A 21346-nucleotide genomic window follows, 5' to 3' on the forward strand; every position below is an offset into this window, starting at 1 on the left:
TCTGCTTTTGGCTACAAACCTAGTAGCATTCTAGATATTTTAACTTGGAATCAGATCATAGACAGAAAAATTAATGAAAGTTTTCACTGTCTTTTTTTAATAACATTTATTTTGTGTACATACAACTGAACTGCTGGGGGGTTTTTGTTAGAGCATGAGGCATGGTGAGACATGAAAACATATATCAGTTTAGTTGCTGTGTTGTTTGGGTTTGGAACACCTATTATCAACACATGTTTAATTTAAAAATGCTATTAAAAAGCCTTTCATTGAGTGTGAACATCTGTACATGCAAGCTGTAAATTAGCAGATCACATATGTGTCCCTCTGTCAGAGGCTCGGTGTATTTGGCAAATGGTTTCCCTTATTAGTTTTTAAATACAATAAAAGGCATTACAAAAAAATGGTTTTGCCTATAAATAAGAATTTCTTTACTTACTCTCCTTCCATCATTTTTGTCTTAGTGAACATTTATCTTCTATATGGAATAAATTGCAAAGGCGATGAAGAGAGAGGTGAAAAAGAGATTACCAAAGGATGCTATGTTGTAGTTGAAATTTGTACTCAGACTGATTCAGGATGTTTACCCACTCATATAAGTGTTCATGTCATCCACTCTCTTGCTCTGGGAATGAATGGGTTGATTTCCTACACAATGAAAATATTGAAGTTTTTCAATAGATGGTGAACATTTTTCTTGTCCTTAGTCACTTTCTAAACATGGTATTTTTGAGGAATAATTTTTTTCTGCCTTCTAAATGAGCCACATTACACCATGTTGGAGGTGGTATTAAATCTGCATACTGAGGGAGGCTAGTTTAGACCATCTCTTATGGTTGTAACAACTGGTCCCTCCAGCATTTTAGTCATTACTAAGGATTTGTTACTTTTTTTCTGTGGTTGATGAAAAAGAAGAAAATCTTGAACTCTGAAAATTTGATGCTTTTCATGTTCACCACTAAAATCACAAATAAACTGCAGTCCTCAACATTGCCATTAATAATACTGTATCTCTTTTACCACACTCAACACTCTATTGTTGCTGCAGTTTTATGGAATAATTTGATGTTGGTATTATATACTTAATCTGTCTTCTAATTTTAGTTTCTTTTGCTGCAAAAAGTAGTCCAGTTATTTAGATTTTAAAAATGTCTGGAACGCTCTTTGTTATTGTCTAGATTCAGACTACTTTTTTTTTTCTTTTTTTTTTCTTTTTTTTTTTGTCTTCTTGTCTTTGAACAAATCTTGTAATCTAGAAAGAAGATGATGGTTGTAAAATTCTGTATCATCATTTGTATGTGTACTCCAATAGTATCCTCCTTTGGCAAGTTGGGAAACTGGCTAGAGAGTATGCCAGAAAATCCAGAGAGGTTATATTGGTGAGCCCAAAACTAAAACTGAAATGGAATGAGACCCATAATGCCCTATTGCAACATATAGACTATTCTCTGTGGTGTTCTGAGATACACAGCCAGGCAAATCAGCCTAAACCTTTCACTAGAACTTTTCATCCTTCTCAGGTTGATAAAATACTTATCTAGGACCAGGAAATTAGCAAGAGGTAAGTGTATTTACAACTCCAAATGCATTATAACTAGGATATTTAAAATTCTTTTCTATTCAGTAAAGGCAGAATGTCATGCTTTTATTGTAGCTATTCAAAAATAGTATGAAACCTCTAAAATACAAAATTCATCACAGCATATTTGTATTTCTTTTACTTAGCAAAAATGGAATCTGCTCAGAGGCATGCCTTTTAATTTGGTTGACCTTTTTCACTGCGTATTGGGAAGAAAGGGTCCAAGGGTATTGAATAAATTTGCAGAGCTGAGCCTGTGAACTGGACACAGTACAGATGAAATAAAAAATCTCTTCTTGGTTTTCTGTGTTTAGATAAATTGAAGAAGTGGTCCCTTATTTTAATGTATCCTTTGTACTTAAATTCATTTGAATTACACAGTCTCAAAACTTCAGTAAAATATAAATAAGGTAATTTCCCCTCCTTACTTTACTACATTAAAACAAAATGAAACAAAACAAAACAAAAAACACCTTATAAATGAAACATAAAAGTAAAAGTTTGTTCATTGATTTGTCTCAAATATGTCCAAAATTGTTTTGGTTTTTTTTAATATTACAGCATAAGAATACTGCAGGCTGTAATATGAAGATTGACATTGAAACTATTTCAAAGCTCTTTTGACATTTCAGATTATACTGAGCAGAGTCCTTCTTCAATCTGGGGGATTTTGTTTCCTATTCAAGAAGCTGAAGAATGAATAAGCCAACATGGGGAGGTTCAGGCTTGACATTAGAAAACAGCTCTTTATGGAAGGGGTGCTCAAACCAAAGACTTCCTAAAGAGGTGATCAATGCCCCAAGACACTCCCTGTTTCAGAGGCATTTGGACAACCTCCTCAATACGGTTTAACTGATGATCAGCCCTGGAGTGCTCAGGTAGTTGGATTAGATGGTAATTTTTGGTCCGTTCCAGCTAAAAAGTTCTCAATTATTATGGTGCGTACTTGATACTTCAGAGTTGGAAAAGCAGTGTTGAAAGGTTCCTAATTCCTGTACTAATTATCCAGTTAGTAATTTTTCTTTGTTGAAGGCAATCTTCTTTAATGTCCTCTCACAGTTCTTTCTGGGTACCCCTTTTTTAGTTTAAATTTCTGAAGTAAGTATTTGAAATTGGGACTTAACCACAGAAATGTTACTTCACTGTGTGTTGTCAGAGTAAAACACAAGGTTTTTTTAAGGCCATCCCATGCAAATGTTGATTGCTTAGCAAATATGTGATTTTAAGATTAGTTAGATCTCTTCTTCCTGTACCAGAGAACACTTTTTCATGTATACTGAATTAACGAATATCAAACTGAATATCAGGGTAGTGCTAAGCATTAAATTGCACTGTTAAGAAAAGGTACCTTTCTTAGTTTAAGTACATAACTGATCCCACTATAGATTTTGGAAAAGACTGTAACTGTGCTGGTTACAACTATAATGTCTCAAACATATATGGCTGTACTTTTGATTCCAATGGATCTATACAAAGTATAAGTAAGGCCTCATGCTGCACTAGGACGGGACTTCTAATGTGTGCTTTGTGATATTCAGTCCCTGGTAACTTCATAATAAAGAGACATCTGTTTATGTCATTTTTCAGGTATGATAGAGCACGTTTTATATTTAATCTTGAAACCTCCTAAGTGCTTATGAAATCATAAACTACTGCAGATACTGTTGAATGTACTGTAAAACAGTTCATTGTTCATTACCATGCATAAATTAAACCAATAGTTTAGAACAGAAAGTGGTGAGAAAAGCATTGTCCCCATGAAATTATGTGGGCAATTCGGAATACAGCTACTTGCTCAGAGATTTTACAAAAATCAGAATTTTTTCAAGAAGGTTAAAGCTAATACTCCTCTCTTAACAGAAAACCAACGAGATAGTTCCTTCCTTACCTCTTACCTGAAAAAGTACATATCAACATAAATGGCCTCTTGAATCCACCTAGAACAATGGCATTAGGTCATTAAGCGTACCGGAGGAGAAATGAGAAATACTAAAAAATTCTCTCTGTCAGCTACATCCTTAACAATCTTTTAAAGAAACACAAAAATTTTTATAAATTACAAATTAGAGTAAGAATTTTCATTCTTCTGACAATTTGAAGGAGTATCAATAGTTAATGTTCAGAAAGAATTTCAGAATATTACAGTACTTTTATTTCCCATATGAACACAACTGTGCTTCCTTTCATTTCATTTACAACCCTTTTATTTTCATGTAGCAGGAGGTTTGTCTTTAGCTTGCAAATGTCCTTATGCACCCATGCAATAATGGATGTTTTGTTGTGTTATAAATTCCACATTTTACTGCATATCTTGACTTGTACTTGAAAAGGATAAAATTCACTGCTTATTTATTATGTAATATGCATAATAAGGCCACAAATCAAAATTGGAGATAATATCATTGTCAGTTGGAATGTTGTTTCAATATCATGCTAATTAGTATTTATGTGTGTGTGTGTTGAGAAGCAAATGTCTATATTTAATGCTGCTAAAAAATGAATATTGCAGTTGAATGGAATAGTTAGATCGCAAAAATTTCTATCAGCTGGTCAAAGAGTGTCCTTAGTTATTTAAAAAAACTTTATTTATTTTTTCTCGTCTTCCATTCCACCTCAAACTTTACAAAGCTGTTTTCCTTAGAGTGGGTCACCTTACATGGAGTAGATATATGTCCACAGAGTTTTGTAATCTCATTGTTAGAGAAATTAAAAGGGATTAGATCTGTAATCCACCCAATAATCTTTAGATAAAGATGTCTTATAGTCATTCTCGCTTGGACCACAGTAGAATAATGATCTTAACATCCTCAGCATGACAAGTCTTCTTTAGATGGAAGAACTTGTTTATCCTCACTGCAGGCATGGTACTTAATGTTAAGAAGAGAGAAACAAAAACAAACATTAGGGTATATTAGAAACACAGTATGACTCAGTTATTAAAAAGCATCAAGTATTCAAAAAATATCCACTTATTCTTGGTTCCGGTCTAAATTTGGAGGAGCTATTAAATACCTTAATATGAGAGTATTTAACCTGTTTAAGCTTCAATCAAATCTCATTCATTAGACCTTGTAAAAAATGAGTCCTACATCATGAAGCCTACATAGATTAAATACTTTGGAAGAAGAGCTTGTGGAAGTAAAAGTTCCACTCTTCATATTCTGCCGTATAAATGTCCTGTGGAGAGACGTAGGACTGAAGTCCCTAGGCTTGCCAATTTCTTATCTTGTTTGAATGTTAAATTAACATTTAAAGCTATTTATTTGAAGTTGACTTAGCCACTAGAATAGAAAAGATCAGACAATTCATTTGCAAGAAATGAACTATGAGGAAACCAGAACTCTTTGACAATGTAGTCCTTGGAGTAAATGTGTTGAATGAAGTCAGCAAGTAAATGATAAGGGTCTTTGTGCTCTGGATGTAAGAAAGCAATTTATCAAGAGTACATGAACTCTCCGGTGACCGTAGGACAAGAAGAAACCAAGTACAGGAGAAATCCCTGCAAGATTATTTTAAATGCTCAGAAATTTTGTTTAAAAATGCAGTGAGAAGCTTAAGTGCTGCAACATAGTTCATAAAGTAGAAATAAAATTAAATATAAACATTGATACTCAGTGAAATGCATGATGTCATATGTAATTCCATCTTTTTTGACTTCACAAGGGAATAAGAATTACCTTTATCCTGCAAATTTCCCTTATCACAAAATTATTCAAATCACAGTGACATGGAATTCGTAAAGCCAGGTGCAAAGAACTAGCTGGCTCTAGAAGCAGTGAATTAATGGTCAAATTTTTGGTAAATCAGGGGCCTTAGTTTTAACATGTTTAAAAGACTGGAGTTTAGGTAGTATCTGTTTTATTTTTTTCCTCTAGAGATTTAGTATCAAACCTTTAGCAGTCTCATCCAATTCAGCACTGGTTCAGTCTTGGTCAATAGTTAATCATAAATTTCTCTTGAACTATGAGTATTGTAGTGTCTTAGTCCCACCTGAGAACCCTTCTCCCACAGCAATTAAAATTACTTGTGACCTTTAGAAACTAGAGCTGTTTTGGACTGCATCTGTGAAAAATGATCCCTTAGTGATGACTGACGTCCATCAGGAGTCCATACTAGGACCAGTAGTGTTTAATATCTTCGCCAATGACACTGTGAGGCCATCAGCAAATTTGCAGATGACACCAAGCTGAGTGGTGCAGTTGACACACCAGAAGGGCAGGATGCCATACAGGATCACCTGGACAAGATTGAGGTAGTGGACTCATATCAACCTTATGAGTTTCAGCAAGGCCAAAGTGCTGCACCTGAGTCAGGGCAATCCCAAGCATGAGTACACACTGAGAGGTGAACTTATTGAGAGTATCACTTTAGAGAAGGACCTGGGGAACTTCAGTGGATGAAAAGCTGAACATGGCCCAACAATGTGCACCTGCAGCCCAGAAATCTGATCATACCCTGGGCTGTATCAAAAGCAGCATTGCCAGTAGGGTGTGGTAGATGATCCTGCCCCTCTGGTGAAATGCTGCTTGGAGCAGTGGGACCCCTGCTCTGGGGTGCTCAGCAAAGGAAAGACATGCACCTGTTGGAGCAAGTCCAGATGAGACTATCAAGGTGATCAGAGGGATGGAGACTCTGTCCTGTGAGGAAAGGCTGGGAGAATTGTGATCCTTCAGCCAGGGGAAAAAGTTCAAAAGAAGCTTGGTCAAGGCTCTTTGATGAAGTTATTGGGCTTTCAGTTCAGAAAGAGGGCCTACCAAAACGCTGGGAAGAGTCTTTTAACAAGGGCATGTACTGATTGGACAAGAGGTAGTGGCTTTAAGCTGAAAAGAGGAGAGTAGATTTAGATTAGAAATAAAGGAGATTTTTCCAGAAATGTTGAGGCATTGGAGTAGTTGCCCAATGAAGCTGTAGATGCCCCATCCATGAATATATTCAAGATCAGGTGGGATGAGGCTTTGAGAAACCTGATATAGTTGAAGATGTCCCTGCCCATGGCAGGGGAGTGGACTAGCTGACCTATAAAGGCCTCTTCCAACACAAACTATTCTGTGACTCTATGTTTCTGTGAATCATCCAGATGATATTTCTCTGGAAAATAAGTGTATCTGCCAAATGTGATGTGTGTACATGACTCTTTGGAGTTGTTTTCTTGTCTTTTCTTTATGCTTTCCTTATACTTGACCCTTTTTCTTTCAGCTTTGGACAAACTTAGTACTCAGCATCTCTACCACCCAACCCAAGTGGAGATCGTGCAGTCCAATGTTGTGTTTGACATCAGCAGCCTGATGCTCTACGGTACTCAGGCTGTGCCTGTGAGACTGAAGATACTGCTTGACCGACTCTTCAGTGTTCTGAAGCAAGAGGAGGTGTTGCATATTCTGCATGGCTTAGGCTGGACACTTCGAGACTATGTTCGAGGCTACATTCTTCAGGTAGGAAATAAAGCAAAGCATGTTTTCAAACCCAGTTAAGTGATTTTTCTGTTGTTGATGTATGGATGTAGCATACATATTTGGGTGAAGGTGCACGCAAAGAGGTAGAAGGATATGAAGTGAATCTAGTCTGGCATGTTGAAGCCTAATGGTAGTGTTGGTAAAATAAAATATTCAATATTTCCTAAGCTAAAAAAATACAGGTGCCTTCATACCATAGTATTTATTTGTACTTGCTTATGTTTATGGTAGGAAATGCCTTAAATACTGAAAATACTGAGGTTAGCTACCTGTAAGCATGATCTGGCCATCAAAGGCTGCTGGCAAGTTTTCAAGGTCTACTGTTTGACTTGGGAAACTAAGATGCAAGTCAGCAGCTCTGCCATCTTTTCTCTCCTTCTTTACAAAGATACCTAAAAGTGTATAGATGAAATGGGAGTTGTGGTCATGATTGTGTTGTAAAGTATCCTTATGTATTAACAGGAAAATCCTTTTTATAAGGCTATTTTTGAAACATAGCTTTAAATAAAGTGTTGCATGAAGATTAGTTGAAATAGACAATCTAAAGAAAAATATGTTTAACGGAAAAATGGACAGGCTTGCTTTATGAGTATGGTCATAAATATATGTAGAGTTGCTTATCTGAAAAAATTCACAAGCTATTGAGTTCCAAAGTGAATTTTTACATTTTATGAGACAATGTCTTGTTAATAACCTAATACTACATATTTCTGAATTCTCTTAATTGCTACTGATTTTCTAGGAGCTCTCCATCATCTAGAATTCTTCCAGTTATTGAAGTGGACATGCCTAAAAAACTTTGAAAATTTTAGTTGCTGATTCATTACTTTATTTTTGTAGGCGTTGCTAGCATGCTTAGAACTTTATTGAAAATATGGGGTTTATACCTGTTCTGAGAAATTCTGACTTTATTTCTTAATTTATCTTCAGGTTTCTGTACCTTGTGTGAAAGAAGTAAATTAGCTTTATGTGATTCTACAGAAAACTTCACCTTCTGTGCTTGTAAATATTTTCTTAAATGCTCTTTATTTGGGATTTTCACAGAAAAGTATACTGAATTGCAAAGCAGTCTCAGAGAAAGAGAATTAAAAAGGTTTACACTTTAATAATGAAATTTTTTTATTCTTGTTAGGACATCTATGGAATGGAGCTCTTTAATTGCTTCAGGATTCTCTCAGGCATCTATTTAGTAAAGGCCAAATGTCACACCTATTCAAATAGAACAGAATGCCTTTTCCATTACCAGTCTAAAATTATTGTATAATCCATCGTATTTGTGCAGTAGATATCTATGATGCTTGTAAGATATAAATGTATGGCTATGAATTTATAAATTTTGCATATTATATATAATTAGGATGCACACATGAGAGATAACTACAGAGATATGTACTAGGATTATATGCATATTGCATCATATTTTAGATTTGTGTATTCTGAATGCTACTGACACAGAGGGCTGAAGAAATTTGATTTGTAAAGGAATACATGTGAAAAATTGCAAAATTTTAAGACATAGTATTAGATATTTGCTGGTTACTAAATATGATTAATAATTAGGTGTAATATATTACAAGCATGGAATGTAATTCTGTGTCTCTTACAGACAAGAAGACTGACTGAAATCAGTAGTTTTCTTGTTTTAAAGGCCATTGAATCATGCTCTTATTGATTTTGTTTTAACTATCTTTTGGAATGATCTCAATAAATGCAAGAATGGCTTGTAATATAATTATATGTTTATACAGAGATTATGACCTATGCATCTGAATGGTATAAAGGCCTTAAATACCCCATTAGGTCACAGTTCAGTTTTTCTGGCTAAAACTCAGTCACATTGTAGCCCCTAAAGCATGAATTTCACCATGACTATATTCAGCAACAGTATATTGAATATTATGCCATTTAAATGAGAACAATTATCAGGGAGAGTTAAGGGCAGCTGTTACAGACTTGCCACATATTGACTTCATTAGCACTCAACTGCGGATTTTCTTAATGAGTGAATGAAGACCTATGATAGGTGTGTAGTCGAGCATCTCTGTTAATTTAGCTGTCTAATTTCAAAGAATTACACACTGGTCAAGGTTAGAAGGGAGGTCATCTTGTCCAAACCTTCTGTCCAAGCGAAGCCACCCAGAACTGTTTGTCCAGAACCACGTCCAGATGGCTTTTGAATATCTCCACAGGATCTCTAGGAAAAAAGTGCATTTTGTTTCCATTAAAGCTAGAAAACTATGGCAGGAAAGGAAAATGATTTGTAAAACATATATGCAGAGAAACCTTGGGAAAATTAATTAAATCTATGATAATAAAAATGTCGTATTTAAAAATAACTCTATTGCAAGTATATGTTAGAAAGGAGAAAAGGAGTATGCAGGGAAATTTGAAAGGAAATGTGTAGTAACACTAGCACAGTAAAAGTACATACAGGTAATGTCTCCTTTAAGCAAAAGACGTTGCTCCATGAAGCTTATAATTATAGACTGAAACTTTTCAAAGAATTGCTTGAGGCTTTCAGACTCAGCTTTTACATAAAGAAAATTCTGAATGAAATGTTCTAAGTATTGCACTCCTGTAGGAGTATCAAAAGTATCAAGTACCAAAACAAATCATCCAGAGTATCACCAACCAGGGACTGTTGAAAGGCTATCCTGCAGTGAACTGAGGAACATCTTACTCTCAGTCAGGAATTATAATTCTTTGTAACTTTTCTGTCCAAATCCACCTGTTATCTCCAAATTCCAGTCAACACTAGTAAGTATACCATACATTCATACATACTCATTGTATATCAAATACAGAAATACATATCCGAAGGAAAAAGTTTGCTATGGTAGCATAGTTAGAGAATCAAAATCTAGTAAAAATAATATTTTAAACTTGTAACTTTACAGAATCATACATAGTATAACACTCTTCTCCCATTGTTTCCTCAGGACAGGAAAAACAGGAAGCTTAGTAGCATGGATTAAGAGAAGTAACAGAATAGAAAATGGTAATGGTTGTAACAGATTCCAGAATACTTTTTCCAGGTTTGAGTTCTAGCATTCGTTAATTAACCATTGTGCAAGAGATTTGAAAAGCTGGCACAAAACTGGAGTTTTATGCTTTGGGATGGTCTAAGACATCCACCTGTGCTAAATGTGCCCTCAACATGATGGAAGTGTTAAAATATTTTCTCTAAACAGAGGCATTTTTGAGGGGTAGGGTGGATGTATCCACTCAGAATCAATTACTATTGTCAGATGATTTCCACAACCAACCAATCAATCAACCAAAAAAAACCAAAAAAAAACCCCCCAAAAAACCAAAAATAACCAACCCAACAACCAACCAACCAAACAACACCCCTGCAAACCTCGCAACTTTTTCCTTGTAACTTTTGAGAAAAAGCTAGTGGTTTACTCCCCTGGAGAAACAAGAGAAAAACAGTTGTTTACTAGTACTACACAGTGCTTGAGATTATTTGTAATGCCTTCACTTTGACTAATAATCTTTCCAAGTAGCAAATTAAAAAACAGTGGGCAGAGAAAAATGTAGTCTAAATGCCTCCATTCTGTGGATGCATTTATAGAGCACAGGAAGTCAAGAAACCCTGAAGCCACAGAAAGAATTTGATAACATTGCCTTTCACCTTTGGGCACAGTCACAATATTGCCAGTAATGGCTGAAAGGCATTAAGACCTGGAAAGATGCTCTGGCATCTGTGCAATAAGTTGAATTTCTAGTGAATAGATACCTATCAATGAAATGTTAGTGATAATTTGGTCACCAATCTCATAGACTGTCACAGGATTAATGTTTTAACAGAGGAGCTGTTCTCTCATTGAGGATATTTTGATCCTCAAACAAACTTCATGGCATAGAGGGACATTCTGGATGGTGTTTGCTCCTTAGGACTTCAGAGTGCTTCAAATTTTAGGCTTTCTTTTTCTATCTCAAGGAACTAATTTAATGTATTTGGTGTCAATCTGTACATGATTCATGAGCCTGTAAGTTTTCTCTTATGGGAACACCTAACTTCACGTGTCTTTTACATGACAAGAAATTTTTGCTGAAAACAGTAGACGTTTTGGGTCAGATACGTCACATGCTACGCAAAGAGATGTACGTGACTAGTGGCTCTATTGATTTGAATGACGGTACTTTTTTGGTAAAGAATAGCTGAACTGTGAGTCTCCAACCCTGGTTTAATTCCAGCTAAGCTGAGAGAAGAGGTAACTTTTCCAGCTGTTCTACGATCCACCAGAGATCACAGGGTTGGACAGAATACCTTTACCCCATCCATTTGCTAGCGTAGCTACATGTGAAATTGCTCCCTAGCCAGGTTCTCTCTAAAAAAAACAGGTTAGAAAAATCCTCCTTTTAAACACATCCAAGTTAACTGTCATTAGTCTGAGAGGAGAGGGCTAGAGAGCAGTTATGCCACTAGCACTGAACAGCTGGGTCATTCAGATTTTACACTGGTCCAGCTACAGAAATCATGTGATTACATGTAATCACATGTAAACATGTGATTACAACTTAGAGGCTGTAAACTGGCTCCGTGCAAATAATGGTTCAGTGTTTTGAGTAACAGCTCAACACTTTTTCAACTGTTTTGTGGTCAAATAGTTGTACTCTCTTAGTGCAAAAGAGGAAAATATATAATGTCTTTACAATACAAAGAAGGAGGCAGAGGCACAGAGCCGAACATTGACAGAATTAGCAAAAATGGTCAAGACCTAGGAATTCCATACTTATCATCATGCCCTGGAAAAAGTAGATTAGTCAGTAGCTTATAGGCAATGTCTTAGCTGCCAGACTCTCTGGTGCTGCTCACAGCTATGAGAAATTTAAAAAAACAAAACAAAACAAAACAAACAAACAAACAAACAAACAAAAACACCACCCTAAAGCCAACTGGAAGACTATGGGTATTTTATAGGTCCAAAAGAAGACTCTCTCACAAAAGTTCATATACTGGACATCACTAATCCTAAATGAAGGTCTTTTCTGCAGCAAAGTCAATGCCAAATAATGATGGAATCCAAAATCATTAGGTATCATTTTCTGCTTTGGGAAAATTGGTCTAGTCTTCCATTGTTGTGCTTGTACTGTAGTCCTAAAACAACTGTTAAGCAAGAAGTCAGCTAAGAAGGTATGCTCTCAGAAGCTATACATGGTTCAGGGCAGAGTGTGGGGAGGTGCAAACAGTTTCAGATATTTTTTCAAAAACACCAAAATCCCATTAACTAAAAAAACCTCATTGAAATTATTACATACATAGCAGTGTTTAAATAATTCAGTTCAGAGATTTTAAAATGAAAATAGCATCTGCATAGTCAAGCTACATGCTCAGATATGTTGATATATATGTATCAGCATATATATAACTGATATTGTCAGTTATATTTGACAAACAGCTTCTCAAATTTTTGTAAAACATAGTTTCTCTGGGTCGTATGGGTAAGTTGGTTTCTGTACTAGTTTGTCACCACTAGTTTGTTCACGCATACCATTTTTACATTCAGATTAAATGAAGATATTTGGGTAGAGGCCAAAGAAAGAAATTTGAGCATCTTTAGTAATATCGTTCCTAAATTCTTTTCTTTCTCAAAGTAATCCCTTAGCAGTTCACCTCCTAAATATTAACCATATGCACAGATAGAAATTGCTTTACTGTTCTTAAAATTAAATATTGCCCACCATTGGCTTGTCTGTGGAGGATTTCAGAAAAGGATGGGTTCTGTTGCTCTCTAAACTCTTTTAGAGACTTTATAGAGTCTTAGCTTTTCTGTCTGAAATCACTTGCCTTTTAAGATCTTTGAACTTTTGCTATACAACCCAAGTGCAAGGACTATTTCATTTAACAGCTTGTCAGATAGCCTTTGATGCTTAAACATAAAGAACATTAGAAAGAAAACAAATAAAAAGAAGCTCTGATATCAGCATTTGCAAGGTAGACATGGAGTGTCAGGTTGCTGGAGTAATATCATCACACATTAAGTTCAATGTAGTTGGCTATCTATAATCATGAGTCATACAAAGTTTCAGGTTCAGCACTTTTCCCCAAGTGCTGTAGGGTGATTTTACTGTTTGTTCTTTCACAACAAGAACACCTTTAAAATGGTGGTATGCTATATTACTTGTTAAAGGAAATTAAAAGAAACAAACAACTAAATTATATAAAAAAAGAAAAAAGTTCACTGTTGCAACCCAGCAAATGTTAATTGACAGTTACACATATGAATAGTAAAAAAGAAAATTTGTTTGTGAAAGTTTTGTATTTATTTTATTGGCATTGTTTCCTCATTGGTCTATTTGCTTTACTAACTTAACTAACACTTTACTCTTTTAGCTGTGGTCAATGGAGGATTTCCATGCCTTTTAGGAAGCAATCACTTAGTGTTTCCATGCCTCCATGAGTGGTATGCCTTTTTTATTAAAAAAAACCCCACAAACTTGTAAAACTGATGCAGATAAAGGTTAAGAAGTGTATCTGGTAAAGATTTTCACAAAGCAAAAGTACAACATAAGTCCTTCCCATACAAGATTTTGTTACCTGTAGTAACTGCCACCAACATTTAATCACTTGATAATAAAAAGAGTTACCCTTTTACAAATTAATATCTTTTTCAGCTTTGTTAGATACCATTCTGTCTTGGATTTTCTTTTCTTCTTCATAGTTATTGTTAGCACTCATGTGTGCTCTTTAATTCTGATGTTCTTCAATAGTGACCCTCAGAGCAACCAAGACTCAAAGCTGGATAACATTTATCCAATCTAGTCCTGCAGTACACACAGGATTTAAAAGTGTCTCTTTTGTATGTTCTCTGCCGCTTTCTTGTTCTTTGAGCCTCCCTGTTCCTTCCTCCCTCACTTTCCACTTCAAATCCCTTATTCTTTTGTCATTGCCTCCCTTACCCACCCCCCCTTTTTTTACTTGCTTATCTTCCCTTCTTCAGCCTCACCTTAGTTCCACTTCCCCTTGTTCTCTGATTTTGCCTCTTTAGCACAAGAGTAAAAGGATCTGTTAGATGTCCATCTCATCCAGTGCTCTATTCCTCCCATGGCATCACTGTGTGCTAATATTTGAAACTCTGGAAGAGTTTCCCTTCTCCTCTGTGTGACAGTTTAGTATGATTCTCCTACACTTCTGTTGAACAGAGATTCTCTTCTATGCCCCTTCCTCTTTTGTAGTCTTCTTAGCTGTTTTAATCTAGACTATTCTGTCTTTACCCTAAACAGAGGGTGGAAAAAGCCCAGGTAAACCTTAAAGGCTGAAAAGGGAGACAGGAAACAAAGCACAACTGCTGAGCCAGTGGGAAGCATTGTTGTGTGTTTGAGCAAAGCAGTGCCACTTGTTCTATAGTGTGAAGTACTTTCAGATTTTGTCTGTATCTGCAATGTATTGCCTAACATCTCTCTGATGCTTTTGGCGCTGTACCTCTAATAGTAACACTACTGATTGCAATAGTACTAAATCGGAATACTTATCATGGTTCATACTTTAACCAAGCAACAATGAAAATAAAGTCCAGAGAGTTTGATAACACTTCTGAATGCCACCAGGACAAGTTACATGACAACACATGTCTCAGTACATGCAAAGATCATTGGGTTTTCCTGAATATGTGCACCTGGAGAGCTGTGCTATTGCTGCTCTGTGTCTTGCATCTTGCAAGGGTAATGAAGCAGGGAGCTGTATAACCCCTGGTGATCAACAGCAGTATACAGCATCCTAGTTCCTAATGACTACTATAAAATAGTTAGCCTTTATAGCCATAGTGCTACACATTGCTCAGAAATGTAAAGGTGTCTGTTTAATGGAAAACATTTATGGCGGTCAGTCAAAAAAAAAAAAAAAAAAGGGGGGGGAGAAGGAGAGAGAGAGGTGTGTTTGTCCTATCTGGAATGTGTACTGACTGCTTACAGTACTAGGGGTGAGAAGCTGTGATCCCACTGATGTACTTTTTGCACAGGTAATCGACTGCAGAGCACAGAAATGTCTGTTACTGAAGGTCTGTCAGGCGTGCACCAGGATGTGTGTGCTTGATTTTTAAAATGGAGCTGGAAATCTCTTCACCTGCCAAGGCTTGAGTTCATGATCCTGGGTCTCTCTTGTGATAGTTGATGAAATCACAAACATCCAAAGCAGAGTGAAGGATGAAGGAGGTGGGAGGAATAGTTCATTCCCTAGGCTGTTTTAGGTGTGAGTGATGCCATCAAGCATTTCGGAAGAAACAGAGTCCTGAACTTGGGTCTTGGCAGGTAAGTCAAGGAGGAAGCTATTTCCAGCTTTCTTGCTTCAGAATGTGGTTGAATTTCTATTAACCATTTATGATCACAGATCTTTTTCCTTCAAATATGTATGTGTGTGTATATGTGTGTGTATGTATATGTATATTTACGTATATATACAGGTATTTTAACAATCAAAAATTGTGTTTATATTTCTAATAGATTGTGATTGTGTGTGTCTTTGACAAAAATCTCTGATTTTGCGATTGATTCTCCATGGATGAAGAGGGGGGAGCGAACGGCTTTTCTTGTAGCCTGGAAAATCACTTTTCTTGCTGACAATGCCATGCTGAAGCCTCTACCAGAATATGTCCTGCACTATATCAAGCAAGTGTGACCACTGAGTTGAGGACAGGTTCTTAGGGTAACTGTTCACTTCAATTTTCTTATGAGAAATGCAGTGACCTGTTATAAAATAAAGAAAACTAAAGGGCATAAAGTTATTGATTGAAGGGAAATATGTGTGCCCTGTGGAGGGGAGTGGGTTGTGCCAAGAATCTGAGGAATTAACATCATTCTTCTCACAAAAAGCAGGTCAGAGATTAGAACTTCTGCTTTTTATAGACTACTGTCTTTGCAGAGAACCTTGGGCTAAATTCAAATCGTGGTCCTGGAGGTGATAAGGTTGTGATATTAACCATTCAGCTACACATCAATGGAGATTAGCTCAGTTAGAGAGTATGGAGTCCAGACCATGACGCTTAAATGGATTTAATACTTCTTTTCCAGTTTAGAAACCTCTTGCTTTGAGTTTAGGTGTGGTTTTGATTGTCTGATTAGGTGTCAGCCCTGACTTCAGGCACTTAGGAAATTTAGGTCCAGAGACACTTAGGAATCAAGAAGGGCCACAGAGAATCAAACTTGTCATCTGTCCAGCATCAGTTGATTTACTGTTTTTGTTGAAGTCCAAGGGGTCTCAAGGGAACTTTTTTCCCTTGCAGCACTGATGTTTCAATGAGGTGCTAGTGCCTGTCCTGAGAAATAATAAGGAATAACAGTGAAGTGTGAGTGACTCTTATTAGGAGGGGTAAATGTCATTAACACTTACTGTTGCCTTCCAGGCAGTAAGATGACAGCATTGAACGTAGACAGACAACCCCCTTTTACTTATCAAGATACTTTTTGATTCTAATGAAGATGACCTCCTATATTTGAATTGAGAAATTTACTTTTCTCTCCTATGTTGAAACATCTTCTCTGATTTGCTTCTCATTTTGCACCATGTTCTAGAATTTTGAATACATGACTTGAAGCCAGGAAGTGTATATCATATTCTACTGGCTCTGATATATTAACTTGCTGCACAAGTCCTTTGTGCTTCGGCTTGACTTTTTCCTCCTCCCCCACAGCTTTAACAAAATGTTCTAATCATCGCGATTTATACTTGGATGTTGTTAATTTATGTTTATGAAGTGCTTTGACATCCTTTAATGAAATAGAATGTGTAATTACAATTATTCCTTAGTCAAATTCTGAAACATCACCACCATTGGAACATTAATTTCAGTAAATAATTTTTTTTAATATAATCTTTTTAGCAAATAGAAGAGAAAGATTTTGTTTCATTGGGTCATTTTTACCTTTTATGGTAGGGTAAAGTATGTCTTTTTCCGTCCAGTCTTGTGGATTCTTCATGATGAATCTTGCCAGAATTGTACCCTGAAGTCTTGCATTCCATCTACTGGAAAGGGTATGGAAAAAGGGTGTGGAGACCTCTGTTACTGACTGGCAGCTGTCTGCACAGGAGGAAGTCACTTGTAGGATAAGTGGATTTTTAAAACTGCTGCCCCAGTATATGTCAGCTTGCTGGATTTGCTTGTATCTCTATAGCTTGAGTAGTGATATAGATATAGTAGTAGAATTAACATAATTACATTTTTATCCATGCTTTTTGAATATTGGGTGTCCTTAAATTGTGTCCAAGTTGTCATATGGTGCTGACAAGGAGGAATGGAAGAAATAAGGCTACTCACCAGATTGCTTTTAGTGTAGCTTATGTTGAACCAGGCTTTCCATTAAAAGCTCTCAAACTATTTGAAAGTAGCTAGGGCAATGCCTGGAAAAACTTGCTTGGTTCATACTGAGTATATAATCCACAGAAATGCTTTGTGATCTACAGAAATGCTTTTGTCCAACCCATCTCTTTTAGATAGGATTTCATAAGATAAAATTAAATTTGGGGTTAAAGAATTTAACTAGTACTAACTTGGTTTCTTTCCATGTGGGAACTGGTTTCCTCTTGATAGGAGCATTTCAAACTGTACCATAGGATGCAAAACAGAGCTCTTCTCTCTCATTTTTAGGTTCAAAGGGTTGTGAGGTGATGGGTATAAGTCCTATGGCATTCATTTTCTGCCACAGTTGGAGGCAGAGATATGTTTCTTGGTAGAAAAAGAGTGAGGAATTAATAATGTCTGTAGCAGATTGCTCACAGAATTGTATTTGTTGTGAGGCTGCAGAGAACCTGGATGTTAGAGAATGTAAGAAGCTCTTCTGGGACAACTGAGCAGCAGATATGGGGTTGTCCAGGGGTAGAATGGAAACCGATTATGATGTTCATACCATCTCAAGACCTAATCACTTTCAGTCTTCATCTGGGGTCTGTGGCATGAGAAGTCTGTGTTCTCCCAGCCACATACGGCTAGCAAATTGATTGTACAGGATGAGCCAAAGATGAATCTTGAAAGAGTGTCTCATAGTACTTCATTGTATGTATTTTGTGTATGTGGCCAGGTAGTAGAGAGAGATACCGAAGAAAAAGCAACACATCTCTTTTGAGGCACCAAAGAAGCTACAAGAGAGAAGCAGGGAGGAAAGAATTTAGAAAGATGCCAGCCAAAGGAGTTCTCAGCTTATTGTGGAGATATAAAACCATAGGGAGCCAAACTTAATTTTTTACCCAGAGAACTGCTCAGATACTGTCAGAAAGTGGTTGCTGATTTAGCGAGGTGCACAAGAACCTATCTAACTTTATACAATTAGTACCCTTGACTTCAACAATCTTCTATTCACATGTTTAACATTAAGCATATGCTTGTATGTTTTCCTGAATGGAGGTCTCAGTGAATGTATGTAAGCCAACTGAGGTCATGTAACAGTTCTCTTCCTGTAAGTACTGCTGTTTTTTTGAAAAGAAATGAATAGCAGGTTTTAAGAAGTGTGCAAGAAAGTATGTTACAATTAAAAATTGTAGACTTCTAAAGATTCTTTCTTTATTGTTAATTGTTTTCTCTGGAGTAGACTCCATCGGCACAGACATGTATTACATCTCTCAAAACCAAGCTGTGGATTGTTTATGGCATGTTATATAAATGGAGACTCCCTAATAAAGCACGTTCTCATCTTGAGGTCTCCCAAATCAGTTTTGGCATTTCCTGTGATGTCTAGAGCCTTCCAAAAGTAAGATCTTAGCATCTTTGGTCCAGGTTGCTCTTTCTGTCTTTCTTTCCCACCTCAAGCTGGAATTTTGTGAGGTGCAAAAATAATGGTGAGCACAAGATCCTTTCCCACCACACCATTTCCTCCCCAGTGTCTGTTGGTCAGCTATGGATAGGTGCTGCATCCCCAATTCCTTTCCTTCTAGCTTGGTGGCTCCAGGCCACCCAAGAGGACAATTCTCTGATTCTGGCTGCACAGTGAGCCAAGACTTTGACCAGCCTGCTAACCTGATTACATAGTACATACAAATTAAGGTACAAGTTTATGTTCCCTTTGAAACTTGTGGACATCATTTACCAAATACCTTCTGTGAAAATGAGGAGGCTTGCAAAAACAGTTGAAGTATTTGTTAATACATGATGAACTGGGGTAGCATGAGGAACACAGTACATCTAGAATTAAATACAGGGAAGGGAAAAGTCCTTGAATGTTATTTCTCCAACAAATTTTTCCATGTTTATAAATCAGCTCTTCTGCCTAATATCCTGGCTTTTTATTTCTATTGGCAGCTTGTCCTTTGTGTCACTCAATAACTTATAATGAATCAATAAAAACCAAATGGTACTGCATATGGTTTGGAGGGAAAAAAAGAGACCTGCTTTGGTGGATGGACTTGGAATGTGGTGGTGAAAAAAACACAGTGTTCTGTATAATCCTTAAAGCATTACTTTTGACCCCAAAACATGGTGAATAAGGTAGACTGATAAAAAATAAACACACTCATGATTTGCACCATCAGCTTTATAGTAATTTTTTGTGATTTTTTGTTTGTTTGTTTGTTTTTGCTGAAAGGTAGCCAACAAAACTTTGAAGTTATTCTTTTTGCATTTACAGTTTTAAAAAATAAGTTACGATTTTACGTTTTGGGCATGATGGTAACAGGCACTGATATCTCCATGCAAACTTGGGTATCAAAACACAGGCTTCTAAATTCATAGACCTATCACTAAAGAGAAATTAAAGAAATTGATATTTCAATTCCAATGAATACAAGAAAGAAAATTCACATTTAGAGGCAAACTTCTTGTAACTAATGGAAAAATTTGTGCAGTAAGGCACTGTTTAATTGAAACATAGAGATTAAAACTAAGCTCACCTTGCTCACCGTAAATTCCATGCTTTTTGACATTAAGCATAGGGAATTAACTTTTCAAATTTCACTCTCTGAAATTTGACTTAGGTTTCCTATGCCTTTAGACTAGGTCCTCCAGCCATGTGACTTTTAAGCATTAAAAAAATTAAAAATAGGATGGAAGAGAAATAAGGATTTAATCAATATATAGGGATATCAGTGTAGTATTTTCAGAAGGTTTCTAATGCCAAATTCAACTAATTTTCAGTTCCCTGAAATTCTTACTAAACTTTTAAAAATGATGTTGCATTTCTTTTATGCCTAGAAGTTGTGTGAAAAGTAGTTTCCACAAAGTATAATATTTAATAAAAATACTTTAATGATCAATTGTTAAGATAAAATGTAACTGTCTCACTTGCTTTGACTATGTGTTTGAGTATTGATTCACAATGTGAGAAGTTCAGACACTGAGGAATCATAGAAGATTTCCATAAGAGCCACAGTAAAGCAGAAAAGCAGAAATAATTATATATTATGAATATCAGAAAGCAAGTTATGAGTAAGCTTGACTAATATCACATCCACTCCCAACACACACATGCAGAGAACTATTTGTCTTTCAGTGATGTTCACTTTGGAATGCGAAAACTGAAAGATTTGGACTAAATCCTGAAAAAATTTACAATGCTGAATCAGTTTCTGCCTTTATATTTTAAAGCGTTAGAAGCTTTTTGAAGTGCGAACCATTTCTGTCTCATATATCTCCCTCCTCCAGAGCATGCAAAAGCACAGTGTCCCTATGGCATAGAAATGAGAAGAGGCAGTAACCATAGGTATAAACAGTTTTCTCGCTCTACCTTGGAGGAACCCAGCTTTTGCTGACTAGCCTTCTTTTTTTTCTTACCATTCTGGAATATGTGTGAGACTCTGATTTGAGAAAAAATGAATTTAAAATTTTTAAACTTAACCATTTAGTTTGTCAATGTGCTCCTCATTTTTCCCTCTTTGTTTTATTTATTTATTTTTTAAGATTAGTCATTTGGCACATTTTGTCACAGGAAAAAGGTGTCTCTGTTCAGATATCCCGAGAGTGATTTCCAGCCTGTGCTTTGTGCAAACCTAGAAGTCAGTGAACCACCAGCTTATTGTCTTGGGACCTGGCTAGTCTTGCAAGTATTTAACTGTTCCACTACATTAAAAGTGCACAAAAAAAGCCACCAAATTATCTCTTAGGGTTGTTTTTTTTTTCCTTGTATGTAAGCAGTTACTACAGAGACATATCTTTGCAGTTGAATAAGAAAGGACTCAAAACCAGTTTCTTTCATGATTATGTTCACATTTCCAAATTCCTGATGGGGGGAGGGGTGTTTGTCTGTTTGGGGTTTTTTGGATGTTTTGGGGTTTTATTTGGTTTGTATTCCCTGCTTCTTTTGGTGCAGAATTTTACAAGAGAAATAGAATAGAAAGATTTTTGTTCAGACCACTCATAATACACTCAGTACTACAATGCTTCATTCC

At 36.3% G+C, this 21346-nt stretch overlaps 1 protein-coding gene across 4 annotated transcripts in view; it reads left to right on the forward strand.

Annotated features, from left to right (window-relative positions):
• Nucleotides 1-21346, forward strand: part of BNC2 (basonuclin zinc finger protein 2) — a 333060-nt gene that overhangs the window by 222489 nt on the left and 89225 nt on the right. For all 4 annotated transcript variants that reach the window (XM_066180813.1, XM_066180815.1, XM_066180814.1 and 1 more), the window contains exon 4: nucleotides 6776-7011. In XM_066180813.1, the coding sequence (XP_066036910.1) occupies nucleotides 6776-7011 (236 nt within the window). The remainder of the gene's footprint in view (nucleotides 1-6775; nucleotides 7012-21346) is intronic.

Source organism: Chamaea fasciata, unplaced genomic scaffold (assembly GCF_029207755.1).
Source record: "Chamaea fasciata isolate MVZ Bird 193981 ecotype frontalis unplaced genomic scaffold, bChaFas1.0.hap1 SCAF_4, whole genome shotgun sequence".
NCBI lineage: Eukaryota > Metazoa > Chordata > Aves > Passeriformes > Sylviidae > Chamaea > Chamaea fasciata.